General features: G+C 44.3%; 1 protein-coding gene across 7 annotated transcripts; it reads left to right on the top strand.

Annotated features, from left to right (window-relative positions):
• Positions 1–657: 657 nt before the first annotated feature.
• On the top strand, positions 658–19,773 carry edrf1 (erythroid differentiation regulatory factor 1). Of its 7 annotated transcripts, none has more exons than XM_061228502.1 (25): positions 658–1,178; positions 1,648–1,853; positions 2,380–2,446; positions 2,551–2,676; positions 2,987–3,138; positions 3,400–3,547; positions 3,700–3,801; positions 4,098–4,219; positions 4,720–4,831; positions 4,950–5,097; positions 5,547–5,658; positions 6,114–6,225; positions 7,502–7,759; positions 8,846–8,917; positions 10,055–10,205; positions 10,851–11,042; positions 11,482–11,682; positions 12,123–12,341; positions 13,054–13,280; positions 13,707–13,865; positions 14,229–14,378; positions 14,894–15,047; positions 15,570–15,751; positions 15,999–16,168; positions 18,709–19,773. In XM_061228502.1, the coding sequence occupies exons 1-25, from the start codon at positions 1,089–1,091 to the stop codon at positions 18,857–18,859; spliced, it is 3,783 nt and encodes a 1,260-aa protein (XP_061084486.1). In that variant the 5' UTR covers positions 658–1,088; the 3' UTR covers positions 18,860–19,773. The 7 variants fall into 7 exon arrangements, with proteins under 7 accessions (XP_061084486.1, XP_061084492.1, XP_061084490.1 ...); XM_061228508.1 differs by having other exon boundaries at positions 1,645–1,853; positions 3,014–3,138; positions 15,570–15,685; positions 16,002–16,168; XM_061228506.1 differs by having other exon boundaries at positions 1,645–1,853; positions 3,014–3,138; positions 15,570–15,685.
• Positions 19,774–25,029: the final 5,256 nt, after the last annotated feature.

Raw genomic sequence — 25,029 nt, 5'->3', positions numbered from 1 at the left:
TGTAATGGAAATAGGAAATACAGTGATATGTAGGAAACTAAAAAAATAAAATAAAATAAAAATATGCGAACTGGTATATCTTTATACATTTTTCCTGTTTTAGAATTCATTAATTGTTCTTATATTCGAAATATCAAAACTTACTTTATTAAGACAAGTTTAATTATCATAATTACGTGCATATGTGTCGCTTCAGTACATTATTAATGACATCATAATAATAACAAGAATAATATAACAACAATAATAAGAAGAATAAGAAGAATTATGTTTATGTTAATTCTAATTCCAAAAATGTATACATAAGTATAATATATAGTATAATAATTACAATTATTCAATACTCTCGTAAGTTAACGAAGTTTATTTAAAAGGAAAATTTCAACCATTACAGTTCTTTTTTCAACTGAGATTGTTTCTGTAAGGAACACTCTGGATATTATTCGATTCTCCCCCAGTAAACTGATCCAGGATCAGTTGTCCCTGCGCAATCGCCTCGACTCTCGACTATTGAGAGAAAAATCTGAGGCTGATTTGGAGTCAGCGACCGTAACATACCATAGAGTGTAAATTATACCCTTCTACATTTTTCTGGAAAACACATGGGGAGACAGGATGTGAAAAAAACCAAGTGAGCTCATGCATTTCCGGGTCTTATCTAAACGTGTGCTTTTTTGCGTTGCGTTGTGTTGTGTTGTGTTGTGTCTACCAGTGGACATTGCAGTGTGAAACTGTTAGCTACATATGAAATTCCATTTGTGTTAAATAACTGAAAAATAAAATAGTTGAGTAGCTTTATAGTATTACTTAATATTCTCATAACTAGACTGGGTGCAACCAGCTTGATGTTTAGCAAGCTACGAACTAGTAAACGTGATTTAGCTAAGCTAGCACAACAGGTTTTAGCTAGTTAGCTCAATACAAATGGAGGTGACAGCTAACGTACATGTAGTTACGACTTAACTCACTGCCTACCACACGGATTCAGGACTTCTGACTGTCAGCTACCGTGGCTACGCTACATATTAGTTAGGCTAGCCATCCGCTAGGGAGCTAGCAAGCTAACTTACAACTGCTCTTTAGGAAAAATGAGCACAGAAGAAGATGGGACTCATTGTCCCGTCTCTACAGTTCATGGAAACGAAGATGTAGTTGAATGCGGAGATGACAACAGACAGGTAACGTTACACTCGGTGCCTAATTGTATGTCACAGTAATTATTACATCGTAGCTATTTTACAGCGAGCTAAAGCGATAGCTGTGTGGGTGGCTATCTAACAACATTCCCCCCATGAGTGGCTACATATAGCATAGCTTGCTAGCTGTCCAACTTTCCTAACTATCTGCTGCTGTAGCTATTACTAGCTAACGTTAGTTGTTTCACTATAGTTAGTTAGTTAAGTTATATTATGTTAATTTTAGTGTCAGCTTTTTTGACAAGCTGTTCTAACACCCGATGTCTTGTTAGCTAACGTTAGTTGTTCTGCAGTCTCATACTAGCTAAGCAAATCTATTGAGGTTCTTTCGGAGTTGACAGCTGGTTTACTGCTTACGTATATCTTATATAAAAAATCGTAAACGGTCATACGCAACGGGAAGTTCTGCATTCATGCCTGTGTGATTGAATGGACCCCACTGTGTCAGCAGGACGCTCTGATATGTTTGGGCAACGAGATCAAGAGTCGGGCGGTCGTGAAATACTCGGCCGCCCCACCGCCCGCTACCTACGCCCTTCTGCAGGAGAAGACGGACCTGAAACTGCCACCTGCCAACTGGCTTCGAGAGAGTGCCCAGCTGGGAGCGGCTGGAACGACCGTCCTGGGCTCCAGTAGCAAGAACAAGCCCTTCTCCAGGTAAGCCTACTGCACCAGTTTAGCAGACAGATTAAGCCTAATCCTAAACTAATTTCCATTTTAAATTGTAATTATCCATACAAAACTCAATTTAGATTAGGACTGATCTCTGTGTCCATGAAACCGGCCCTAAATGTTGGCACTCAGGTCAGTGGTGTGCAATGCCTTCTTATCTTCCTGTCTTCCTCAGATGTTCAGAATTGATCTAGCGGCGCCATAGAAGTGTGCGCCATTTCTTTCCTTTAAAATAGTCAATTTTTAGGTTTGGAAATGGCCAAATTTGCTGATTTTTGGCCTGATTTTCTCTGATCTTTAGCACGTGCATAACCTTGAAGCACACACAGAACCAATATCATGTCATGGTATTTGTTTCGCACCAATCTTTGGTCGTGTTATTAGTTTTGTGTGTGCTAAAAGGTTTTTTTTACGTGACCGCAATCTTAGCTAATCAGGCCCTCTGTGTCTAATGATTTTGCTGATTTGTTTTTCTGCTGATTTATTCTTTTCTATAAATGTTCTCTTGCAGTTTTGGAATGGCATATGATTTCATTGACTCCATAGGCAATGATGTGGATGTTGTGTCTGACTCAGAGGTAGGTGTCATAGAGAACATTCTGGATATTCTGCTCAGTTGCTTGTGAATCTTGTTTAATTATATATATTTTTTTACTTTGTTAACAAATTTGTTTAATTTCAGAACATAAAGAAGCTTTTAAAGATCCCATATAGCAAGTCCCATGTCAGCATGGCTGTTCATCGTGTGGGGCGGACCCTTCTATTAGATGATCTGGACATCCAGGAGCTCTTCATGAGGTCATCCCAGGTACGGAAGGGCCGTGAAGACATGAATACCTTTGAAAATTATATAAGACATGTACAGTACTGCACATGTTTTTAGAAATATGGAGAGTAATGATGTTGTCTAAACATTTGATGGGGAAATTGCATTTAACTGAGGAAGAGCTGCTTCGCAACTCTGTATACTGTATACACCTGATGTATTGCTGAAGCCAATCAGGAGAAGTGTTTTGCTCAAGGGTTCAATGGCAGGACCCCACCTGAGAATGTGAACTCTTGGTGTTACAAGGCCAGTTCCCTAACCACTGCTAACCTGCGCACCATTGCATATGCAGTCTCAATCCTCTGGTTGTGAACTACAGACTGGAGACTGGACGTGGCTAAAAGAGTTTTACCAGAGGCTGGTGGACCAGAAATGGCAGAGAAAGAAGAAGAGCAAGGAGCACTGGTACCAAAAGGCCATCCTATCAAAGTTCCTGTATTACAGGTGAGTTTGTCTTTTACAGATCAGCGTTTAACTTAAAAGTGAACGGCAGGTGAATGCTTTGATACAGATTAAGTTGCACTCTAATGGTTAAAAGCAGTTAAAGCGTTTGAGTAATCCTGGGGTTCTCTTTTTGAAAGACTGTTCTCATTATGCAACGAGACCCGCAATGCCATTTCTGTTACATACTGTGCAGTCTTTAGTATGCCTTCTGCCTCTCGAGCCTGATGGACTGCGTTGCTATGGCGATTGTTGTCGCTTCAGTATTAACGGCGACGGGTCGGTGGAACCCGTCCCGTCGGACTCGGGGAACCCCGACGAGGGAGAGGAGGAGTGCCGGGACGAAGAGTTCGGCCCCTCGTGGCCCGCCACCTTCACCAGCTCGCCGCCCGAATCGGACACTCCAAAAGAGGTACGGCCCGGCTTCACCAGGATAAGCGTTTCAGAAAGCCCCCATTCCGACCCCAGCCTTTCCCATCTGCCTTGGTGAAGCTTCCTTGTGGAACCAAAATGAATTGAAATCCTTTTGCGTGTTGGTGCCGCTAATCGTTCATTGTCTTTCAGGATGATGTCTCCATGGAAAACAAGTTCGCCTTGGGCCACGTAGCCTCCGTTCCCAAAGAACAGAACCTCCCCACGCTTTTTAATGAAGGAGAAAACAGTCAGGTATCGCTTGTTTTCAGCCATTTCTTTCCTACATGGATCTAGTGGGGGGGATAGTGGCAATATTTTTGGAAATGCCTTTTTGGATTTGAATTTTTTACAACATACTATAAAATTTTTAGATCTGTCTGAACTTTTGTACAGTTTATTCAATGTTAAGAATGTTTGGCACATCTAATCACTACTCCTATGCTTTATTTCAACAAAAATGAGAACATGTTACTTGAATATAATTAGATTTAATCCCCCGACAGGCTGGTGAAAATGACTCTGACTTTGTGGCATTTTTAAAATGGCAGGGTCTGAGGAATGACTTTGTGAGAAACATCCTGTGGACGTTTGAGGACATTCACATGCTGGTGGGGTCCAACATGCCCATCTTTGGAGGGGGGCGTTACCCCGCCGTTAGCCTCCGCCTCAGGTCAGTGCCCTCCGCACCTAACCCTCCATGTGACGGGGACCTACCAAAAACCAGCGTCTGCCATGACTAAGATGAGGCTCTGTTTCAGAGCTGTGTTGCTAGCTATTTTTTTTTTTCTTTTTCTTTCTTTCATAGAGGTGAATTGACTTGCAGCGAGTTCCGCAGTGTGTAATGGTTGTATAAGATAGCTATCTGACGTTACACCTGAGGTTTAATATCCTCGTTGTTATGATTTATTTGAGTAGGCACGGTTGCAAAGACATTGACAAATTGAGCAAACAATCATCATATGTATTGCATTATAGTGTATAACACTGGTCCCTAGAAATCATATCTGGAATCCCAATAACCATAAGTTTCTATGTATTATGAGATTTAACTACATGTATTTCACTTTAAACGCATTATTTTGAAACGTATCTCTGCAAAGGGCTGCTTTTCAAGATATTTTATATTTTTCTGCCCTGTGGATATCTAAACCAGCCTCTCTTCTCTCCCAGGGATAACAATAAGCCCATCAACATTCTTACTGGTATTGACTACTGGCTAGACAATCTGATGTGCAACGTGCCTGAACTTGTCATGTGTTTTCACGTCAACGGCATTGTGCAGGTAATGAAGTACTGCTTTAAACTAGCCTTCATATTTCTTTACGCTGTCATGACAACGGTGTCTCTCTCGAAGCGCGATCTTCATGTCTGATTGTCTTCTCACTCATGTCCCTCTGCAGAAATACGAGATGATTAAGACGGAGGACATCCCGGACCTGGAGAACTCCACATTCTCCACCAAGGTAGTGAAGGACATCGCTCAGAACATTCTGTCCTTCCTCAAGTCCAACTGCACCAGGGAAGGGCACACCTACTGGCTGTTCAAAGGTACTGCAGGAGACAAGCTCACCAGCTGTGCCACAGCTGTGCTTCATAAAGGGCAAATCTGCTAGAAGATAAACCAGTTCGATGTACTGTGTCTGTAAATATTCTTTATTATATTTTTTACATTTTATTTCATAAAGTATGTATTATATATTCATTTTTGTATTGTTTTATATCTATAACTTTAATTGGTTTACCCGAATCGTGCCGAATGCATACATTTATGACATGCCTATATTCCTTGTGGTCATAATGGAAATGGATGTTAGTGTTTTTAGTAAAGAAAACTGATATAAATCATACGGAAAAATGTGTAACAATAATCTTGTGTGCAAAATAGTTTGACCATAAAGACATTGTAAATGTTCAAATGAAGCATGTGTTTATGGTTGTAAGGACAGGTCCACAGTTCTTCTTGTTTTAAACCTTGCGTTCCTTTGACTGTTCCCCAGCCAGTGGAAGTGACATCGTGAAGCTGTACGACCTCACCACTCTGTGTGAGGAGGCCACAGAGGAGAAGTGCCAGAACCCCTTCACCCTCCCCGTCGCTGTGCTGCTCTACAAGTGCGTTCACAAGGCCTGTCCCTCACACGTGCCGTGCAAATGCAGGGAATCTGCTCTGGCCACATGCTGTAATGACACAGTCTGTCCACTGGGTGCCACTAAACCACACGGGTCTAAATCAGTTGTTGCAGATTTGGATGGGATTCTGACCGGCTAATATTAATTAGGCTGCTGTCTATGCTCTTTCCTGAGTGTTTGGACACATTCATGAATATTTATGAGCCCACAACCTTGTCAGATATATTTCTGTCAACAATTGGTTAGCTATTTAACACATTCCAACAGAAGGAGACCGACTGTCCTGCAGGCTTTCACTCCAACCCTAACAAAACATGCTTTATTCAGCAGCTAGAGATCAGGGTGACAGGGTGAGCCGTAACACTGATATAAGGTGATGTGAATGTCGAGCTCCTCTCTGAGGCCGTGGTGGAGTGAAGGTGAATGTGCTTTTGCAGAGTGGCCAGCAACATGATGATGAAGAAAAGCCAGAACCGAAAGCACTACGGAACCATCCGGACCCTGCTGCTCAACTGTGTGAAGCTGCTGGATCAGGAGAGGCACCCACAGGTAGACCATGTCACTGCACCATCAGGTAGACCATGTCACTGCATCCTCAGGTTGACCATGTCCCTGCATCCTCAGGTAGACCATGTCACTGCACCATCAGGTAGACCATGTCACTGCATCCTCAGGTAGACCATGTGCCTGCATCCTCAGGTAGACCATGTCCCTGCATCCTCAGGTAGACTATGTCCCTGCATCCTCAGGTAGACCATGTGCCTGCATCCTCAGGTAGACCATGTCCCTGCATCCTCAGGTAGACCATGTCCCTGCATCCTCAGGTAGACCATGTTACTGCACCCTCAGGTAGACCATGTCCCTGCATTCTCAGGTAGACCATGTCACTGCAGCCTCAGGTAGACCATGTCTCTGCATCCTCAGGTAGGCCCTGTCACTGCACTGTCAGGTAGACCACGTCACTGCACCCACAGGTAGACCATGTCACTGCACCCTCAGGTAGACCATGTCCCTGCATTCTCAGGTAGACCATGTCACTGCAGCCTCAGGTAGACCATGTCTCTGCATCCTCAGGTAGGCCCTGTCACTGCACTGTCAGGTAGACCACGTCACTGCACCCTCAGGTAGACCATGTCCCTGCATTCTCAGGTAGACCATGTCACTGCACCCACGGGTAGACCATGTCACTGCATCCTCAGGTAGGCCCTGCCACTGCACCCACAGGTAGACCATGTCACTGCACCCTCAGGTAGACCATGTCCCTGCATTCTCAGGTAGACCATGTCACTGCATTCTCAGGTAGACCATGTCACTGCACCCACGGGTAGACCATGTCACTGCATCCTCAGGTAGGCCCTGCCACTGCACCCACAGGTAGACCATGTCCCTGCATTCTCAGGTAGACCATGTCACTGCAGCCTCAGGTAGACCATGTCACTGCACCCATTCTCACACTTATGATTATGAGCTGATTATCACTCTGCTCATTGGCTTGATTGGTTTGTATCTCTGAATGTCTGATTAGTGAGGAATACCCTTCTGATTGGCTGATTAGTGAGGAAGACACTTCTGATCGGCTTGTTTGTTAGTCAGGACTGTTCCTCTGATTGGCTGTTAGTGAGGTCTGCGCCTCTGTTCGGCTAATTAGCGAAGACTGCGCCTCTGATTAGCTTGGTACCGAGGTCTGCTCCCCTGTTCGGCTAATTAACGAGGTCTGCGTCACCGATTGGCTAATTAGTGATGCCTGCTCCTCCGATTAGTTTGTAAGCGAGGTCAGCTCCTCCTAATTAGCGCCGCTCTGACGGGATCGGCCGCCGCCCTGCAGATCATCGCCTCGGCAAACTACATGCTGTCGGAGCTGTTCCAGCTGGACGCGCGGGCGGAGGAGGAGGGGGGGGACTCGCTGCGCGCCGGGGGCTCCGAGGACAGCTACAGCGAGGAGGAGGACGAGGACGAAGAGCTGCCCGAGGACAGCGACGACAACGGCGCCACGCCGCCCCGCGACAGCAAGGCCGTGGCCGTCATCAAGTCCGTGGGAGAGCTGTCCGTCCCGGAGAAGTACACGGCCACGCACCAGATCAGAGTGAGTGCGCCGCACGCCTGCCTCAGATACGTCACCGCTTCCGATTCGAACGCGCTTCTACGCTTTACCGAGCTTGTCTGGTGTTCTGGAACTAGAGGCGCGTGATATGGGGAATATGCGCGTTAGGCGATAGCGTTGTTTGTGATGATATGACTTGCGATAAAAATATAACAAATATGTGCAAAGTGTGCGGGGTTGTAATGTCTTTCTGTTTTAGGTTCACTCCTATCATAGACCCCAGACACTGAATAGCCAACATGCTTTTATTGAACAAATTGCATATTAACAGCTAATTAATTTAACAACATCAATTTAAATTAATACTATTTGTCGCAGTTCAATAAGTTTTTACGATGTGTTTATGTTGCTTGTTCATATCTTGATCACAATAAATATATAGAATATACTCTCAAAAATTGCAAACCCTGCTTTCTGGTCATCTTGGTTGACTCAACTGCCTAGGCAAGATCAGTCGAGCACAGTAAAGTATTTTAATCCCAAACAATGACGTATTTGGCCCAGGTACGCTGCATTGTACTGCAAACGTCCTGCATACTGTTCGTAGGGTGTGGAGCTATGTCTGTCCTAGGCTTTAATTGTAATAGATTTGGCTCCAACTCAAGGTCTCCATTTTGGACATTACATACTCTCCATGACATGCAGTCACTTATATCACAGGTGTTGCATAGCAACAGTAAATCTAATTGTCCCACAAAATGAACTCTTTGAATGCAAACCACAGAATGTCAATGCTGACCCAGGACATAAAGTGCCCAAAACACATTGATCTCCCTTGAGAGAGGCTATATTTTAAACTAAATGGCAGTAATGAATTGCTTAGTGGGCTTATCTGTGGAAACCGACATTGCTTAAAGATTTACACCGGTGACCATTTCCTGCAACCTTGCCTTGGCTGAATGTTGGTGTTCAGGGTACAGCGCTCGCTCATGGATACAAAATCAATTTCCCATCATAGGATTCTCAGGCCATTACTTTAACTAGACCGCCACATGAGACAAGAATAATCACTGTGTTTTGTTGTGTGGAGATTTGGCTGTTAAACCGCTTTTCCGTTTCCCTCTACAGCCAAACTACACTTTTCCAGTTTCCCACGATAAAGAGGAGCGCTGTCGGCATGTCCTGAGCTACGTGTTAAAGGTGAGTTCGAGGGTTTAAGGGGAACAGTGCGGACCCAAAATCCACCAGGCTGGGCTCCGTGTCGAAGAAAATGGCCGCCACTTGTGGCTCACTGGGACAGCCCTTCACCTGCCTCCTTTTCATATGACCTGGAGAACTTCATTAATGTGTAATCTTCTGAAGTGAGGAGCGAGAGATTAATTTGATGGTGTGACCCACGTAATAAAGAGACATTAACATTTGCATCTTTGTTTTAAGTGGCTTTGAGTTTTGGTGGGTTGTGTAATTACACATGGAGTCCTAACCCCCAACGTGAAGTACCAGCCTGTCAGTGTTGTACTTTCATTAGCGTGTCTGTCAGTGTTGTACTTTCATTAGCATGTCTGTCAGTGGTGTACTTTCATTAGCCTGTCTGTCAGTGGTGTACTTTCATTAGCCTGTCTGTCAGTGGTGTACTTTCATTAGTGTGTCTGTCTGTAGTGTACTTTCATTAGTGTGTCTGTCAGTAGTGTACTTTCATTAGTGTGTCTGTCTGTAGTGTACTTTCATTAGTGTGTCTGTCTGTAGTGTATTTTCATTAGTGTGTCTGTCTGTAGTGTATTTTCATTAGTGTGTCTGTCTGTAGTGTATTTTCATTAGTGTGTCTGACTGTAGTGTACTTTCATTAGTGCGTCTGTCAGTAGTGTACTTTCATTAGTGTGTCTGTCAGTAGTGTATTTTCATTAGTGTGTCTGTCAGTAGTGTATTTTCATTAGCGAGTTTGTCAGTCGGTGATGTATGTTGAGTAGTGGGTCTGTCAGTAGTGTATTGTCATTAGTGTGTCTCTCAGTAGTGTATTGACATTAGTGTGTCTCTCAGTAGTGTATTGTCATTAGTGTGTCTGTCAGTAGTGTATTGTCATTAGTGTGTCTGTCAGTAGTGTATTGTCATTAGTGTGTCTCTCAGTAGTGTATTGTCATTAGCGTGTCTGTCAGTCGGTGATGTATGTTGAGTAGTGTGTCTGTCAGTAGTGTATTGTCATTAGTGGGTCTGTCAGTAGTGTATTGTCATTGGCGAGCCTGTCAGTAGTGTATTGTCATTAGCGAGCCTGTCAGTAGCGTATGTTGACGAGCGCGTGTCCGTGGCTGTACGCTGTGCCCTGACCGGTGGTGTTCTCAGGGCCTGAAAGCGGTGGACAGCAGCATTAAGAAGGAGAGTGACCTGCCGGCAGCAGATCCAAACACCCCCATCCCCCTGAAGTACGAGGAGGGGGACCCCAGCACCGGGCCCGGCGCCGTGGAGGAGGAGATCGCCCCTCTCCTGGACAGAGGTGAGCCGAGCGACACTCCCAGTCTCCGCTGCCAGTCAGGCTGGTGTTTTGCTCTCGTTGCTTGGAGGGTTGCTTTGGCAACCCCTGAAGGTCCCTACTTTAAAAATACATGCATAAATAAATAAATAAAATCAGTTAAAGACTAGTAAGTTTGTTAAAAGCCCCTTTTAACCCAGTTCATTTAGCCAAGTTACAGTTCATGCAGGAATCCGTGGGACCTTGACTTGGGGTTAATTCCAGTTCCATTACATTTCAGGTTTAATATTAATGCACTGAAAATATAGAGCTCAATGATATGTCAACTGAAATGTCAGCTTAATAAAAGCAGAAGTTTTCAGAAATGTGTGTGGGTGTAAGGTGTTCACTTTGACCTGACACTCTTTGTTCCCAGAACCATGTAAAAATAACTGAAACATGCTGCCATTCTTCTGAAAAAAAGAAAAAGAAAAGAAAAAAAGTAGAAATAGAATGAAAATCCTTTGAACATTGTGAGAATTTTTCTGGACATTAATTTAATTTAAATTAATTTGATGAACTGTCTGGAGTTGACGACCCTGAAAGGATTATAGATGTATGGCATAAGGTAAGCAGGCAGAACCCCATTTGTTGTGACATTTCCCCCGTTCTCCCTCCCCGGGGCCGCAGTGGGTCCCTGCCAGGAGGACCTGAAGCACCCGACGCGCTCCGGAATGATCCCTGGCTCCTGGCAGTACAGGATGAAGCTGCAGCTGGTCCTCAAGGCCTCCAAGGCCTACTACGTGCTGTCGGACGCCGCCACCAACCTGCTGAAGTACGGCCGGGCCCTGCGCTACATCAAACTGGCCCTGCAGTGCCACGGTCAGTTCCCCCCGGAGCTGGGGTTAGGGTGGTGGTGCTGAAGACCTGCCTCTCCCCTCCCTATCACCCTGTGTCTCTTCTAGTCTTTTAGTTAAAGACATAAAGATCATAAGTTAATTTCTGAGAATGGGAAACAAGATATTTTGTGCTCAAAATAAACACATCTCAAACTCTAAACACTGATCTCATATCTAGCTTGAGGTTTTGCCATTAGGCTTTTTTGAAATGGTTTGAAATACCCTTTTGACCCTTTAGTCTTCAGCAGTTTTCCTGGCACACTTTAACCGATAACTGACAGTTAAACACTGCGGTTTTAGCGGTTGAGTCGCATCTTGCGGTTTTAGCGGTTGAGTTGCAGTGTGCGGTTTTAGCGGTTGAGTCACAGCGTGCGGTTTTAGCGGTTGAGTCACAGCGTGCGGTCGTCTCCTCTCCCCCGCAGACGCGTACTGCTCCGTGGGCACCAGTCTGAGGCCTGAGGTGCTGCTCTTCCACAGCCAGTGCCTGTCCCTCTGTGGGGACATCCAGCTCATGCTGGCCCAGAACGCCAGCAACCGCGCCGCCTACCTGGAGGAGTACAGCTACCAGACCAAGGAGGACCAGGAGATCCTACACAGCCTGCACCGCGAGTGCAGCTGCCAGGGTGAGGCGCTGTTTCCACACGAAAGAGCCCTTACTGTGTATCAGCTCTGTCAACGCCGACTGCTCGGTTCAGAGTTCTGTCTGCTTCAGCGTTTTGTCTTACTGTTTATGGTTCTCTCTCACAATTCTTGTGCCTGCCTGGTTTAGAGTTGCTTCATAGTTGACAGTTAGTCTGGTTCATAGTTTAATTTCTTTCACCAAATTAAGTAAGAGAGTTTTTTTGCATTACATTTAGGTTTCGAGTTTTTACATTACATTACATTACATTACGTGGCATTTAGCAGACGCTCTTATCCAGAGCGACGTGCAACAAAGTGCAAATCAAACACAAGCTTTGTATAATTTTTGACTTTAGCAAACACTAAATGTAGTTGTCATGGTCGAGTGTGCGTTGCCTGGATGCGGGTGAGTAAGTTGATCGTGCTGTGCCCGACGCTCCAGCCTTTAACCTGGTGACGGATCTGTCCATGGACGCGGAGTACCAGCTGTTCGTGAGCTGCAAGTGCTACGAGGCGGCGTACGAGCTGCTGACCTCGGGGGACCTGAAGGAGCACAGCCCCGAGCAGCTGGGCCAGCTGCTGAAGAGGCTTGGAAACATCCGGAACGAGATGGGCGTCTTCTACATGAACCAGGCCGCCGCCCTGCAGACGGAGAAGGAAGGTGGGCCTAGGGGATTATGGGATTTGTAGTTCAGTATGCCAGTGTTTCTGTAACTATGGATATTCCAGAATCCCACAGTCTGTGGCCCACTAGCTTATGCTAGTATGTGTGTTGGCAGGCTTCCTGAAAGGTACAATATTTCTAATTTGGGTCCCGGCATTAAAAAGTAAGGGGCAATTCCACAGTGACTGACGTTACAACTCCAGGATATTTCAGTGGTAAAGCCCAATACAGCTACATAAGAGACTGACGTATGCTTTTATAACCCTCAGGTGTCAATAACTCTTACCAGTCTCTATTATGTAGTTGTATTGGGCTTTACCACACAAATATCCAGCAGTTGTAACGTCAGTCATCGTGGAATTGCCCTAAGCATTGTTGTGGAAATAAACGGCACTGTGTTTTGGAGGATCGCATGGTAAGGCACTCCATTACACGTAGCATGCAGAGATATACATCAGTTTAGTGCTTCTGTGAAGAAAAAGCTTTCTGGTGATGAAACCGGCGTTCATGCGAGTGTTTACCTCAACCTGTATACTTACCACATTCTGGATCGATTCAGTCACATACGCATTCTCCTCCCCGCTGACTCAGACCTGAGCGAGACGTCTTCGTCCTGCGGTCGGGAGAAACAACTTAATCTAACCGCTGACAAACACATACATACGCGAATGATATCTCGGAGAGTCTGATCGACGGCCCTCTCCCACAGAGAAGCGGTCTGTGTCGGTGGCGGAGCAGGAGATGTGGAAGAAGAGCTTCTCGTGTTTCGAGAAGGGGGTGAAGGACTTCGAGGCCATCGCCGACGGGGCCAACACGGCCCTGCTCCTCTGCAACACGGGCCGGCTCATGCGCATCTGTGCGCAGGGCCACTGCGCCGTCTCCGCCCACCTCAGCCGGGGAGAGTTCTCTCCAGAGGAGGCGCTGTACTACAACAAGGTACCCGAGATACAGCACCGCAGAGCTGTTAATGAGTATTACTGGAAAGGAAAACGATAGTGTCACTCTGTTATGTTTTTTTCAGGGTGTATGCAGACACCCTGTGTGTTGAAACACTTTTTCCATTAAATTACTTGGGAGTGTAGTAGAGTGTATCGATTATCTTTTTATTTTTATGATTGCTCTCTGTTTGTCAGCACCTGTGTGTATGTCGTCCCTGCTTATGATATAAACATTACAAAAACAGAATGTGCTTTTGAATTATTAGTTAAGGATTTTTCCAAAAATGTATTAATTGACTTCTAGTTCTTTTCTTGAGCTGAAATCAGATTTTGGGTGTTTATTGTTACCCCGGCAATAGATTATTACCTCTGGCCGATGTGACTTGTTTCTTTTCCGATTTGCTGTGTTTTGTTTGTCCTCCAGGCGATAGATTACTACCTGCGGGCGATGAAGTCGTTGAGCAGCAGAGAGAGCCACCCAGTGGTGTGGGACTCTGTGAACTGGGAGCTCTCCACCACCTACTTCACCCTGGCAACCCTGCAGCAGGACTACGCCCCGCTCTCCAGGAAGGCCCAGGAGCAGGTGGGAGGCCACTTCCTGTTTGCACTGTCACTGTCGTCCCTGGCGATGGGAGAGCGCGGCTTTATGAAACATGGAGTGGGCAGAGCTACCGTACCATAGGACAGATTTTTGACCAATCGTTGTGTTTTTCTGAGTGCAAAATAAAGATCACTGATTGACTATACCCGTTATGGGGTTCAAGAAAAATCTCACTCTCATTGCTTCTGCTTCTGTCTTTTAAAAGCAAAGTACAAACACATTTCACAAGATATAATGCATTCGAAATTTCCATATAAGCATACACATGTGAAATGTTTAAATAGGAGCTGCTGATACCATATGCTGTGGGCGATATGGTAACGGATGCCTTGTCTGTGTTGGCAGATTGAACGGGAGGTGACAGAGGCCATGATGAAATCGCTCAAGTACTGCGACCTGCAGACTGAATCGGCCCGACAACCCCTATACCAGTATAGAGCAGCCACCATACACCACCGCCTGGCCTCCATGTACCACAGCTGCTTCCGTAACCAGGTACGCCCCGGCACGCATGCAAGCTCCTACCGCCATTAAACAACGCTGAGGGAGCAGTGTGGTATAGCAGGTATATGAGAAGGGGTGTATAGTGTATGAGCAGTATGGTATAGTATGTATATGAGCAGTGTGGTATAGTAGATATATAGGGAAATGTGGTATTGTATGTATATGAGTAGTGTGTTATAGTAGGCGTATGATTGGTGTGGTATGGTAGGTATATGATTGGTGTGGTATGGTAGGTATATGAGTGGTGTGGTATGGTGTGTATATGAGTGGTGTGGTATGGTGTGTATATGAGTGGTGTGGTATAGTGTGTATATGAGTGGTGTGGTACAGTGTGTAAATGAGTGGTGTGGTACAGTAGGTATATGAGTGGTGTGGTACAGTAGGTATATGAGTAGTGTGGTACAGTAGGTATATGAGTGGTGTAGTACAGTAGGTATATGAGTGGTGTGGTACAGTAGGTATATGAGTGGTGTGGTACAGTAGGTATATGACCCTCTCTCTCTCAGGTGGGAGACGAGCACCAGAGGAAGCAGCACCGCAGCCTGGCGGAGCTGCATTACTGTAAGGCTGTGCGGCTCTTCCTCAGCCTGACCGACGCGCCCTGTGAGCTGCTCCGCACTCAGCTGGAGAGGGTGGCCTTCGCCGAGTTCCAGATGTCAGGTCTGTGCCGTCTCTCTCCGTCTCTCTCCGTCTCTCCGTCTCTCCGTCTGTCCGTCTGTCTGTGCCCTCTCTCTGTCCGTCTGTCCGTCTGTCTGTCTGTCCATCTGTCTGTCTGTCTGTGCCTCTGTCCATCTGTCTGTGCCCTCTCGTGTGTCTGTCTGTTTCTCCCTCTGTCTGTCTGTCTGTCCGTGCCCTCTCTCTCTCTCTGTCTGTCTGTCTGTCTGTCTGTCAATCTCTCTGTCTGCCACCATGTATCCATCTATCTGTCTTTCTGTGCATATGTATCAGGCCTGGTGCTGCCTCTAAGTGGTGTATTAGTTGGGGAACTGGGACGTTGTGGGTTCTATTTTAAATAAAAGTAAAAGCCACTTGAAACGGCTGATAAATTGCCAGTGTGTTCTTGAGCAGAGGCTCTCATGCGTAATTGCTTCAGTGAATACGCAGCTGGATGAATGGAAGCTGTGTGAGTGGCTTGCGGTGAGTGTGTCTGCTGAAGATGTAAACTGTGTGTAATGTCTGCAGGCCAGAACAGCAACACGGCCAAGCTGAAGACCCTGTCCGGGGCCCTGGAGATCATGGTGCAGACCCGGCACGCCTTCCAGCTCATCCACCAAGAGCTGCTGCAGGAGCAGAGCGAGGTACGCATCAGCGCCCCCCGGTGGTCACCCCAAGAAACAGGCCAGAGCCTCACCACTGGGAGGGGGGTCAGTTGCGTTTCACTTTAGCCAGTTCTAGAAATTTCTTTCATTTCATTCAGTGAATAATTGAGCATTGTATTCATCTGACTTTATAAATAAATTATGTTTGACGGATTATTTACTTCAGAGGCTTATTTTTGTAGTGGACAGCAACTCTCTTTTTGTTGTGTATATTTAAAATCTGAAATGGAATGTCCTGAATGAACAGGAAGTGAAATGTAACTGAAGTGTTCGTCGTTTCCTCTGGCCTCAGCAGGCCGACGCCCCCGGCGCCACGGAGACCGTGACCGCCTCGGACGGCTCCGCCTCCTCGGGCGTGAACACGCAGGAAGTGCTGAAGCTGGTGGGCGTGTTCGAGCCCAGCATCTCCTTCCTGTTGCTCCACCTGGTCAAGCTGCTGTCCGCCGGGAAACGCAAGCCCAGGTGCGCTCCTGTGCGCTCCTGTGCGCTCCTGTGCGCTCCTGTGCGCTCCTGTGTGCTCCTGTGTGGTCCTCAGCTGGTCACATCTCCATCCTGCCTGTGTTACCCTGTCATACCTTCCTACACTCCTTCCATTTCTGAAGCCAATGCTCTTATGCATAGGAACACATGACCTCACTTCTTTGAGTGGCAACCCATTTTCCCATTCTCATTCTATCATGTGATCAAAGGATGCTGTGGTGAATAGGAAAAACACGGCATACAAATGAAAGAAAGCTTTTTTTTAATAGCATACATTGTTCGTATCAGACCACACTGAAGAGCGCTGTGTGCAGATCTGGGCACCGCAGTACAAGAAAGCTGTGATTGGATTCCAGACTTGATGCAGCGCTGGGTACTCTGCTTAAATACGCTGTTCTTGACTTGTATTCCTGCGTTCCTGTGTTATTTCTGGTCTGTGGGAGTCTGTTTGCTCTTGTTCTCACTCCAGTCTAACAGTAAGGGAAGTGGTAATCGCAGTGAGACGCCCGTGTTGAAGAGGGCCCATTACTCAATCCTCTTTATCATCCTGGTAATTTTACCCAGAGGGCTTTGGGCTTCGCAGCCGCTCGTGATGTGACAGACTAGCTGTGATTGCAGTCGCGTCTTCGTACCCTCAAGAGCCGCGATTCAATGGCAGGTTCCGGCATTTTCCGTGTAGGCGCGTTAGTTTCTGCGGAGAAAACGACTGTCAGACAGAGTATGCAAATGAGTGAAATGCACGCTGGGAGATGAAAGGTTTATGCTGCGACGTTACTGGCAGTTTAGGATGTGATTTTTGAAAGGTTTAAGCTGCGACGTAACTGGTGGTTTAGGATGCAATTTGCCGATGTTCTGCCTAGAACAGAATTTGTTCTACAGTGCATTATGAAATATATTCATCATGTGTCAGTTCTGTGGAATGAGGACAGGGTAGTCTTGCAGCATAAAGAAAAACACCCAACTAGCTACAAGCCAGCTAAAAAAAGCGGATCAACTGGGCGCTCTACAGCTAGAACAAATAGTGTATGAGACTCCTGACCCGGACAACTTCACAGGAACTAGCTTGAAATAAGAGACGGTGATCAAGAGCTCCGAGAAATGCACTCTGGGATACTCCAGTCTCCCCTGTCCATTAAATGGAGTGTGAGTGTGTGTCCTTGTGAAGTTATCCGGGTAAGGTGTATCATATTGTCTTGCTTCATCCTTGTTTTAGAATGAGGCAGAGACTGTAGAAAGCACAAGTGCTGTCGGAGGTTATGGGGTTGGACTTATTCTCAGGTCAGACATTGCTATTCTATTGTACTCTGGAGCCAGGCAGCGTGAAGGCAGCGTGAAGTGCCGCAGTAAACGCCTACCTGTGTGAAAATCTTATGTGAGGAGCTCTGAATATGAGTGTCTGCTGAGTGGCAGAATGTAATTATAACAGCAGGGTTTCTCCTAGGACTTGGAGAAATCGTTGGCGTGCGGCTAAGCTAATTTAGCCAGAGCCAATGCAGAAAAGAGGAAAATAAATTATTCAACTGCAGTTAGAACATTATTTAGTTGGCGGCCCAGTGCAGTCCTCTAATAATGGAGTGAAAGCGGGGCGAGAGGGAGCGGGAAACATGGTGGCACTGTCACCTGCGTGATGCCTATGAGCCAATAATATTTTCATATTTTAATCCTTATTCCCAGACAGGCTCTGTTATTTTGAGGTGACAGTGCCTTGTTTGTGCAGAAGTGTCATTTTTGTCAAACGGACAGTTAAACTCCAAAAACACAGTTCGGTGACAGTTATGATTTAGAAATGAGCATACCTCGCCAAAAATTTGGAGTTAATGTGACAGGAAAGCTGGGATAGTCATCTTCAGGCATATATAAGACCTAATATGACTCAGCAGGACTCAACATTGTTTATCCGGCATTCTTGGAGGGCATTCTTAATCAGCGGGATGTAAAATAAATTTCACAATATCGTATTGTCAAAATCAGTAAAATGTGTAACGGTGTGAGTAACATGGTCCTCTGTGTTTATGTTGTGTAACACTATAAACTTGTCCTTGTTGTAACCGTATCAAATGGTCTTCTGTGTTTGTGTTGTAACAGTGTGGGTAAAATCAGTGTGTGCATGTATATGTGTGTCTAACAGTGTAAAATGGCCCACTGTGTTTGTGTTGTGACAGTTTAGGTAAAATGGCCCTCTGTGTTTGTGTCGTGACTGTGTGAGTAAAATGGCCCTCTGTGTTTGTGTTGTAACAGTGTAAAATGGCCCTCTGTGTTTGTGTTGGAACAGTGTAAAATGGCCCTCTGTGTTTGTGTTGTAACAGTGTAAAATGGCCCTCTGTGTTTGTGTTGGAACAGTGTAAAATGGCCCTCTGTGTTTGTGTTGGAACAGTGTAAAATGGCCCTCTGTGTTTGTGTTGTGACAGTGTGAGTAAAATGGCCCTCTGTGTTTGTGTTGTGGCCGTGTGAGTAAAATGGCCCTCTGTGTTTGTGTTGTGACAGTGTGAGTAAAATGGCCCTTTGTGTTTGTGTTGTGACAGTGTGAAGGAGGAAGACTCGGTGAAGCTGTACAAGCAGGTGTACTCCAAGCTGCTGCGTGCTGACAAGTCCGCCCCTCTCCTCCACCGGGTGGCGCTGTGTCTGGAGCTGCTCGATCAGCTGGCGCTCCACGTGGAAGGCAGTGAGAGCTGAGTATCGCCGTGACAACGCCTGCGCATCGCCGTGACAACGCCTGTGTCAGGTCTCGCTGTCCAGACAGAGTGACATATGACGCACACAGGCACAGTTGCCTTGCGGGAAGCAGGTTCTGGGTCCCAGCCGGGCCTGGATCCTCACTCTGTGGAGTTTGCATGCTCTCCATGTTCTTGTGGGTTTCCTCAGAGTACTCCGGTTAAGATATGCTGCTTAGGGGCTGCACAGGTCATGACTGCAAATGAGAATCTCTCCTGGTTAAATAAAGGTCTATTATGAACATGCGTACACAGGCATACGTGCATATGGACGTGCAAACATGTACACAACGTGCATGCATGTACTCGCACACTCCTGCACGCAGACTAAAAAAATGTGAATATTTAAAGCTCCTTTCGCCAGCTGTGCCTTGCCAACTGCGGCTGTCCACCATTTTAGGACAACTTTCTTAGTGTCGCTCCCCCTTCGTACTCTTTTTAAACTTCGTATAGGATTGTCCTTTCCCTTTTACTCATTTTTATAAACGGAGAGGTGAGCGTTTTCTAAAGTGGAGTAATGAATTTACTGTTTTGATTGTGTTCCAACTACACTGATGAATTAATACGTTTGTTAATAAGGATAAGGACTTGCAATGCAAGATATTTGTGTTACTGTCACAGCTACTGTTTATGAAAAACAAAGTTGAAAATTTAAGCATAATGTTTAAACTTGTAAAGATGAATTTTGTATGATGACATATTTGTGCAATACACAGGGCAACGTTCAGTGGAACTTGTTTGCTGGGATCATTCACCCGGGGGTTAGTATCATGGGGTATGAGTGTGACTTGCCTTGGCTCTTCGACTTAAAATAAAGGCTTTAATGCTGGTTTTGATCTGCTGGAAATGTTAAATAAATGTGCTCTTCATTTGAAATGGTGTCTGTAAAAGGTGGATTGATGTTTGGTCAGTAGAACAGATGGTCCAATGTTTCCCTACTGACTCATCCCCTAAATATTAGAATGGTATGTTTCATAATAATAAGAATAGTTATGCATTCTTAATTCCATTTTACTTTTTAAACATCTTGTTAATTTTTAGGACTCACTGTATTGGTATTCATGAACTCATGGAAAGAGAATTGCGAATCTATTTTTTATTCTTAAAACATCCAACATAGCCTGAGATTCTCAAAATGATGATGACAACCATTAGTATTGGTATTAGTAACACACACGAGAGCAAATAATGATCTGGTGGAAAAAAAAGGGAAAGTTAGTTTGTCTTTCACTTTGTATTGTGCTCAAATGTCAATACACAGTGCAAATTTGAATGACTTGTAAAGTCTTCATTTCTCAGCACTAGGTATAAATATTAATATTTCATTTTAAATATTGCTACTCCTGTTGCCAACTTATTATGTAGCTGCTGCTATCTACATAATATATGAGTACATGTTTCAGTAATGAAAAAAGGTGTTGCTTGTCATGTGATCACCACAGAACCCGCTCTCAGTTGTGTGACACGTACATCGTGCCTCTTGGGAGAAACACGACTTCTTTATTCAGGTGAGAACCATAAAAGGAGAAACATTATACATAAAGGTACGATAGGTCATTTCGGGCTCCTAACAGTCGAGAGGAATTGCAGCAATAAAACACCCTCAAACCACAACATTGTTTATCCCACCCTTCTCTGCGGCGTTGAAACTAATTGGCTCTAATGGCTGTGGCAATTAGAACCAATTTTCAGCCAATGAACTTGAATTATTGTACAGCTGTACAATGTTTTGATACTGAGTGTTAGTGCGTCAACTTTGAAACCCGAACTTAAGGACTATATACACAGGCAGAGGGTGAGTTGACATGTCAGTGAGCCTTTTTCAATGATAGGAACGGATTTACACTGGTCGTGTAACAATGTTTTCAAACAAAAATCATACCTATTGTACTTTTAAGTTAATGAAGTGAAATAATCACAAAATCTCTTTCCAAAGCAGAAAAATCTGCCGATGTTCATGCCGCAGAATATTAGCTTAGGGCATTTTGTTAAAGGTTTAACATGAACCTTGTGTTGAAAATCAGACTAACCATGCAGAGCTCTTTCCCCCAGGAAATGCAGCACAAAATCCTTTTCTAACTTTTTATTTTGTGCTTATACCCAAGGCTAAGGTATCAGACGCCACATTTTAAAGGTTAGCTAAATAAACTGCATACATTGTGACCTGCATGATAATCACTTGTAATGTCTTGATAGTTATTCTGGAGGAAATTAAATTGTCCTATAACTTAATAATGTTTATTATATTGTGGAATCCAAATTGAACCTCATTGCTCTGATACACACAGGAAATTTCAGTGTGCTTTTGCACAACAGAAATTAGTTTAGTGTATTCCACTTTACAAAAACAAACATTTCCCTGTCTGTAGTTTTCAGATTATGGGTATACACCCATGATGGAGAAACATTTTTACTAGTTTATGCTCTGCTCAGTATACTATAGCTCTTGAATATATATTGCGCAAACAACGACAACTTTGCACATTTGTATTTTAATTCACATCAGGCTGTGAATTATGATGAGAGAAAAAATACAAAAAAGCAAGTCACTCAAGTTGATCAGTTTTCTGATAAGACAGTGACAGATTTTGGTGTTCTGAATATTTACACAAACTACTGTTGTATTCCTTTTGTCGATTTCCCTGAGAATTAATTGGTACAAAATAATTTAATTGCCGTGTTCTAAAAGGTGACTTCTTTGCCAGTTTGGCTTGGAATCTGTCTTCGCTTTGACTACAAAGAAGATGCGCAGCTCCACAAAGTTCCGATTGAGCTGGAGCAAATGCCAGATGCCACGGGAATTTCTAGTGAGCATCTCTGGCCTGGCCCACAGAAGCTATGCTATGGTTCTAGAGGGCCGTGTTCCAGCATGTAAAATAGTTCTCTTTAAAAACACTTTTATAAACTATTATATAACTATTATTTTAATGCTGACAGTGTTTTAAACTCATAAACTCAGGTTTTTATGATGATCGATTTTCTCTATTAGAAACAGGAAGTACTCTGATACGGCATCTTAAATAGCCATTCCAAGCGCTAAAATGATCAGTATTCATCAGACCTTTTCATTCAAAGACTCCAGCCGGGCTTCAGCCTAGTGTACTTATTCTAAACTAAAGCAAGAGAGTGTCTCATTCATGTGATGTAATGTTTCACTGATCTAAAATTCCTCCAAAATGGTTGGGACAAGTGGCAAGCTATGCTACACCTTAATGCACGGAATACATGGGATAGTTTTTTAATCTGTGTTGATGTACAGTGCAGTCCATAAGTACTTTTGGATCTGTACTCCAGCACATTGGATTTGAAATGAAAGGCATAAATATGAGGCTGAAGACTGTCCCCTTTAATTTGATGGTGTTTGCCTGCATATCGGGCGAACTGTGTAGGAATTGCATCCATTTTTATACAGGGTGCTGGCAGCGGGTGAAACGTCATGGCAACAATTCTGTCATAATGAGATCGGACTGCTCCCGTGGAAATCACCCTCTGCCATTTGCTACCATTGAACGACACTTTAGCTATTATTTTGCTAAATATTTCCCACAGTTTCATAAATAAATGAAGTCAATTAGTATAATTTTTGTTATTAATTTTAATTATCCATTAAATCCATTATTATAATTTTATTCTTTTGTTGAGGTAGCAGGCTTGTCATAAAAGTCTCTTGCTAAGAGTCACAGGTGGCTTATATGTTGAAGGCGATTCTAAGGGATGTTTTTCTGTACAAGGACGGCTTGAGGTGTCCACTTTCAGTCCTGCCCCTCCAGGTAGCCTACCAATGCTACGTCTGTACAACTGTCAGTGTATTTTGAAATTTTTTAATTCTCATAGTGTCGTAAATGCGCTCATGTTATGAATAATTCACAATGAGCTAAACTGTCAATGCTTCTGCCCACTTATTCATTATGGAAGTACACTTTAATAGAATTATTCTGAAAGAACATTGGTCCTTATTCAATATTCCAAATTCAGTTAGAAAGAAAATTAATTAAGGGCCGCAGGACTTCTAACTACAGGAATAATAAAGAGGATATGGAGGAAGGGTATAAAAACATTTCACACATCAAATTTATTGTCAACGCGAAAAACTGGAAGTGTTGGATGACTTACACAATCTTACATCAGGCTGTGAATTATGATGAGAGAAAAAATACAAAAAAGCAAGTCACTCAAGTTGATCAATTTTCTGATAAGACAGTGACAGATTTTGGTGTTCTGGAATATTTACACAAACTACTTTTATTACTACTACTATTTATTTATTACTACTATTCCTTTTGTCGATTTCCCTGAGAATTAATTGCTACAAAATCATTACATTGCCGTGTTCTAAAAGGTGACTTCTTTGCCAGTTTGGCTTGGAATCTGTCTTCGCTTTGACTACAAAGAAGACGCACGTGCAGCTCCACGAAGTTCCGATTGAGCTGGAGCAAATGCCAGATGCCACGGGAATTTCTAGTGAGCATCTCTGGCCTGGCCCACAGAAGCCATGCTATGGTTCTAGAGGGCCGTGTTCCAGCATGTAAAACACTGAATATGCCTAGCCCTCTGATCCCTTGACTGAAGTGCCTGTATGAAACTAAAGCTGTGGTACTCTTCGGAGTGGCTATGTCCTTATTTGAGACTCTCAATGACAGTGGTATCGATAGCCAAGTGGCCTAAATGATAGAGCTCCTTTTGGAAACAGGAGACCCAATGCCTAACACAAACTCTGCATTGGTGTGTGGTAGACTACCTGCAGTCTCAAAGCCAAGCAAAAACACTCCGGTACTAATATGTGGTAACAGCTTTAATTTGCCATTAGTCACGTCCATATCGATCCATAAACTGCAGCTTTTTATGCACTGTTCCCGCAGAAGTAGTTTCTTCGCCAGCTGTGTGTTGTCACTTCATTAGTTACTGCACGAGCTAGCCGTACCACGAAACATGATTCTAGGCTTGACATTTGCATTCAGAGTTTCTTACTGTCTCAGCATGCGGACCCCGAAGTATTGTCAAAGCCAGTAAAGCAGATCATCATGGGGTGGCAGAAAAGGAATAAATAAGAGACATAGCCAAAACATTGGAAATGTCAAAAACTGTTTGGTACATTGTTAAGAAGCAAGAGCACACTGGTGAGCTCAGGAGTAGCAAATAACGAGCGAAGAGTACATTTGATTGTGAAGAAAGCGCCTTTTCAACTGTCAAACAGATCTACTGCTCTCCAGGATGTATGCGAAGATGTGTCAAATACCAACAACGAAAATACAGAAAACTGCACCAGCACAGCTTTTGAGAGTTCACTGCAAGGTGAAGACCATCTTGCATGGGGCGACATGGCTCAAGCAGTAAGAGCAGTCGTCTGGCAGTTGGAGGGTTGCCGGTTCGATCCCCCGCCTGGGCTGTGTCAAAGTGTCCCTGAGCAAGACACCTAACCCCTAAATGCTCCTCACGAGCTGGTCGGTGCCTTGCATGGCTGCCAATCGCCGTTGGTGTGTGAGTGTGTGTATGAATGGGTGAATGAGAAGCATCAATTGTAGAGCGCTTTGGATAAAGGTGCTATATAAATGCCAACCATTTACCATTATTTACCAGTAAGGTCAGGTTAGTTTGCTAAAAATCACAAATACAGAATGAAAGTTTTGAAAGTTAAGGAGCAAAGTCTTATGGGCAGAGGTAAGTATTAACCTGTTTCAAAGAGATGGAAAATTTGGAGAAAGAAATGAACTGCTCATGATCCAAAGGCATGGCTTGGCCATTTATGGCTGTCATTGGAGCTGGCTCTGTGTATTTATTGATGGTGTCCCTGCTGATGGCAGCAGCAGGATTCATTCTGAAGCGTACAAAAACATTGTTCAGATCCAACCGAATGCCGCAAAATTCATTGGACAGTGCTTCACCTTGAAGCAGGACCCAAAACATACCGCTGAACCGGTCATGGAGTTTTTTAAGGGCAAAAAGTGGAATATACTTGACTGCCCAAGTCAAGCACCTGACCTGAAGCATTTCCTCAAATTACATCTATAGTATACGCTACGCTGCATATAGCCCAGCTCTACCCTCATATTTTTGTACATACAGTGGTTTCATACGTTGTGAATGAATGTACAAAACAAATGTAGCATCAATCTAAATAAGAAACAGTGCTAA

This window comes from Conger conger, chromosome 18, assembly GCF_963514075.1.
Source record: "Conger conger chromosome 18, fConCon1.1, whole genome shotgun sequence".
In the NCBI taxonomy this organism is placed as follows: Eukaryota; Metazoa; Chordata; class Actinopteri; order Anguilliformes; family Congridae; genus Conger; species Conger conger.
The sequence above is the reverse complement of the archived record's forward strand: the minus strand, read 5'-3'. Positions and strand labels throughout refer to the sequence as shown.

Excerpts from the sequence above, each read along its gene's own strand:
- edrf1 (XM_061228501.1), top strand. The coding sequence starts at position 1,089 with ATGAGCACAGAAGAAGATGGGACTCATTGTCCCGTCTCTACAGTTCAT. Across the intron at positions 1,179-1,644 it reads GCGGAGATGACAACAGACAG|CAGGACGCTCTGATATGTTT; the intron begins GTAACGTTACAC and ends CCACTGTGTCAG. Across the intron at positions 4,220-4,719 it reads GCCGTTAGCCTCCGCCTCAG|GGATAACAATAAGCCCATCA; the intron begins GTCAGTGCCCTC and ends CTTCTCTCCCAG.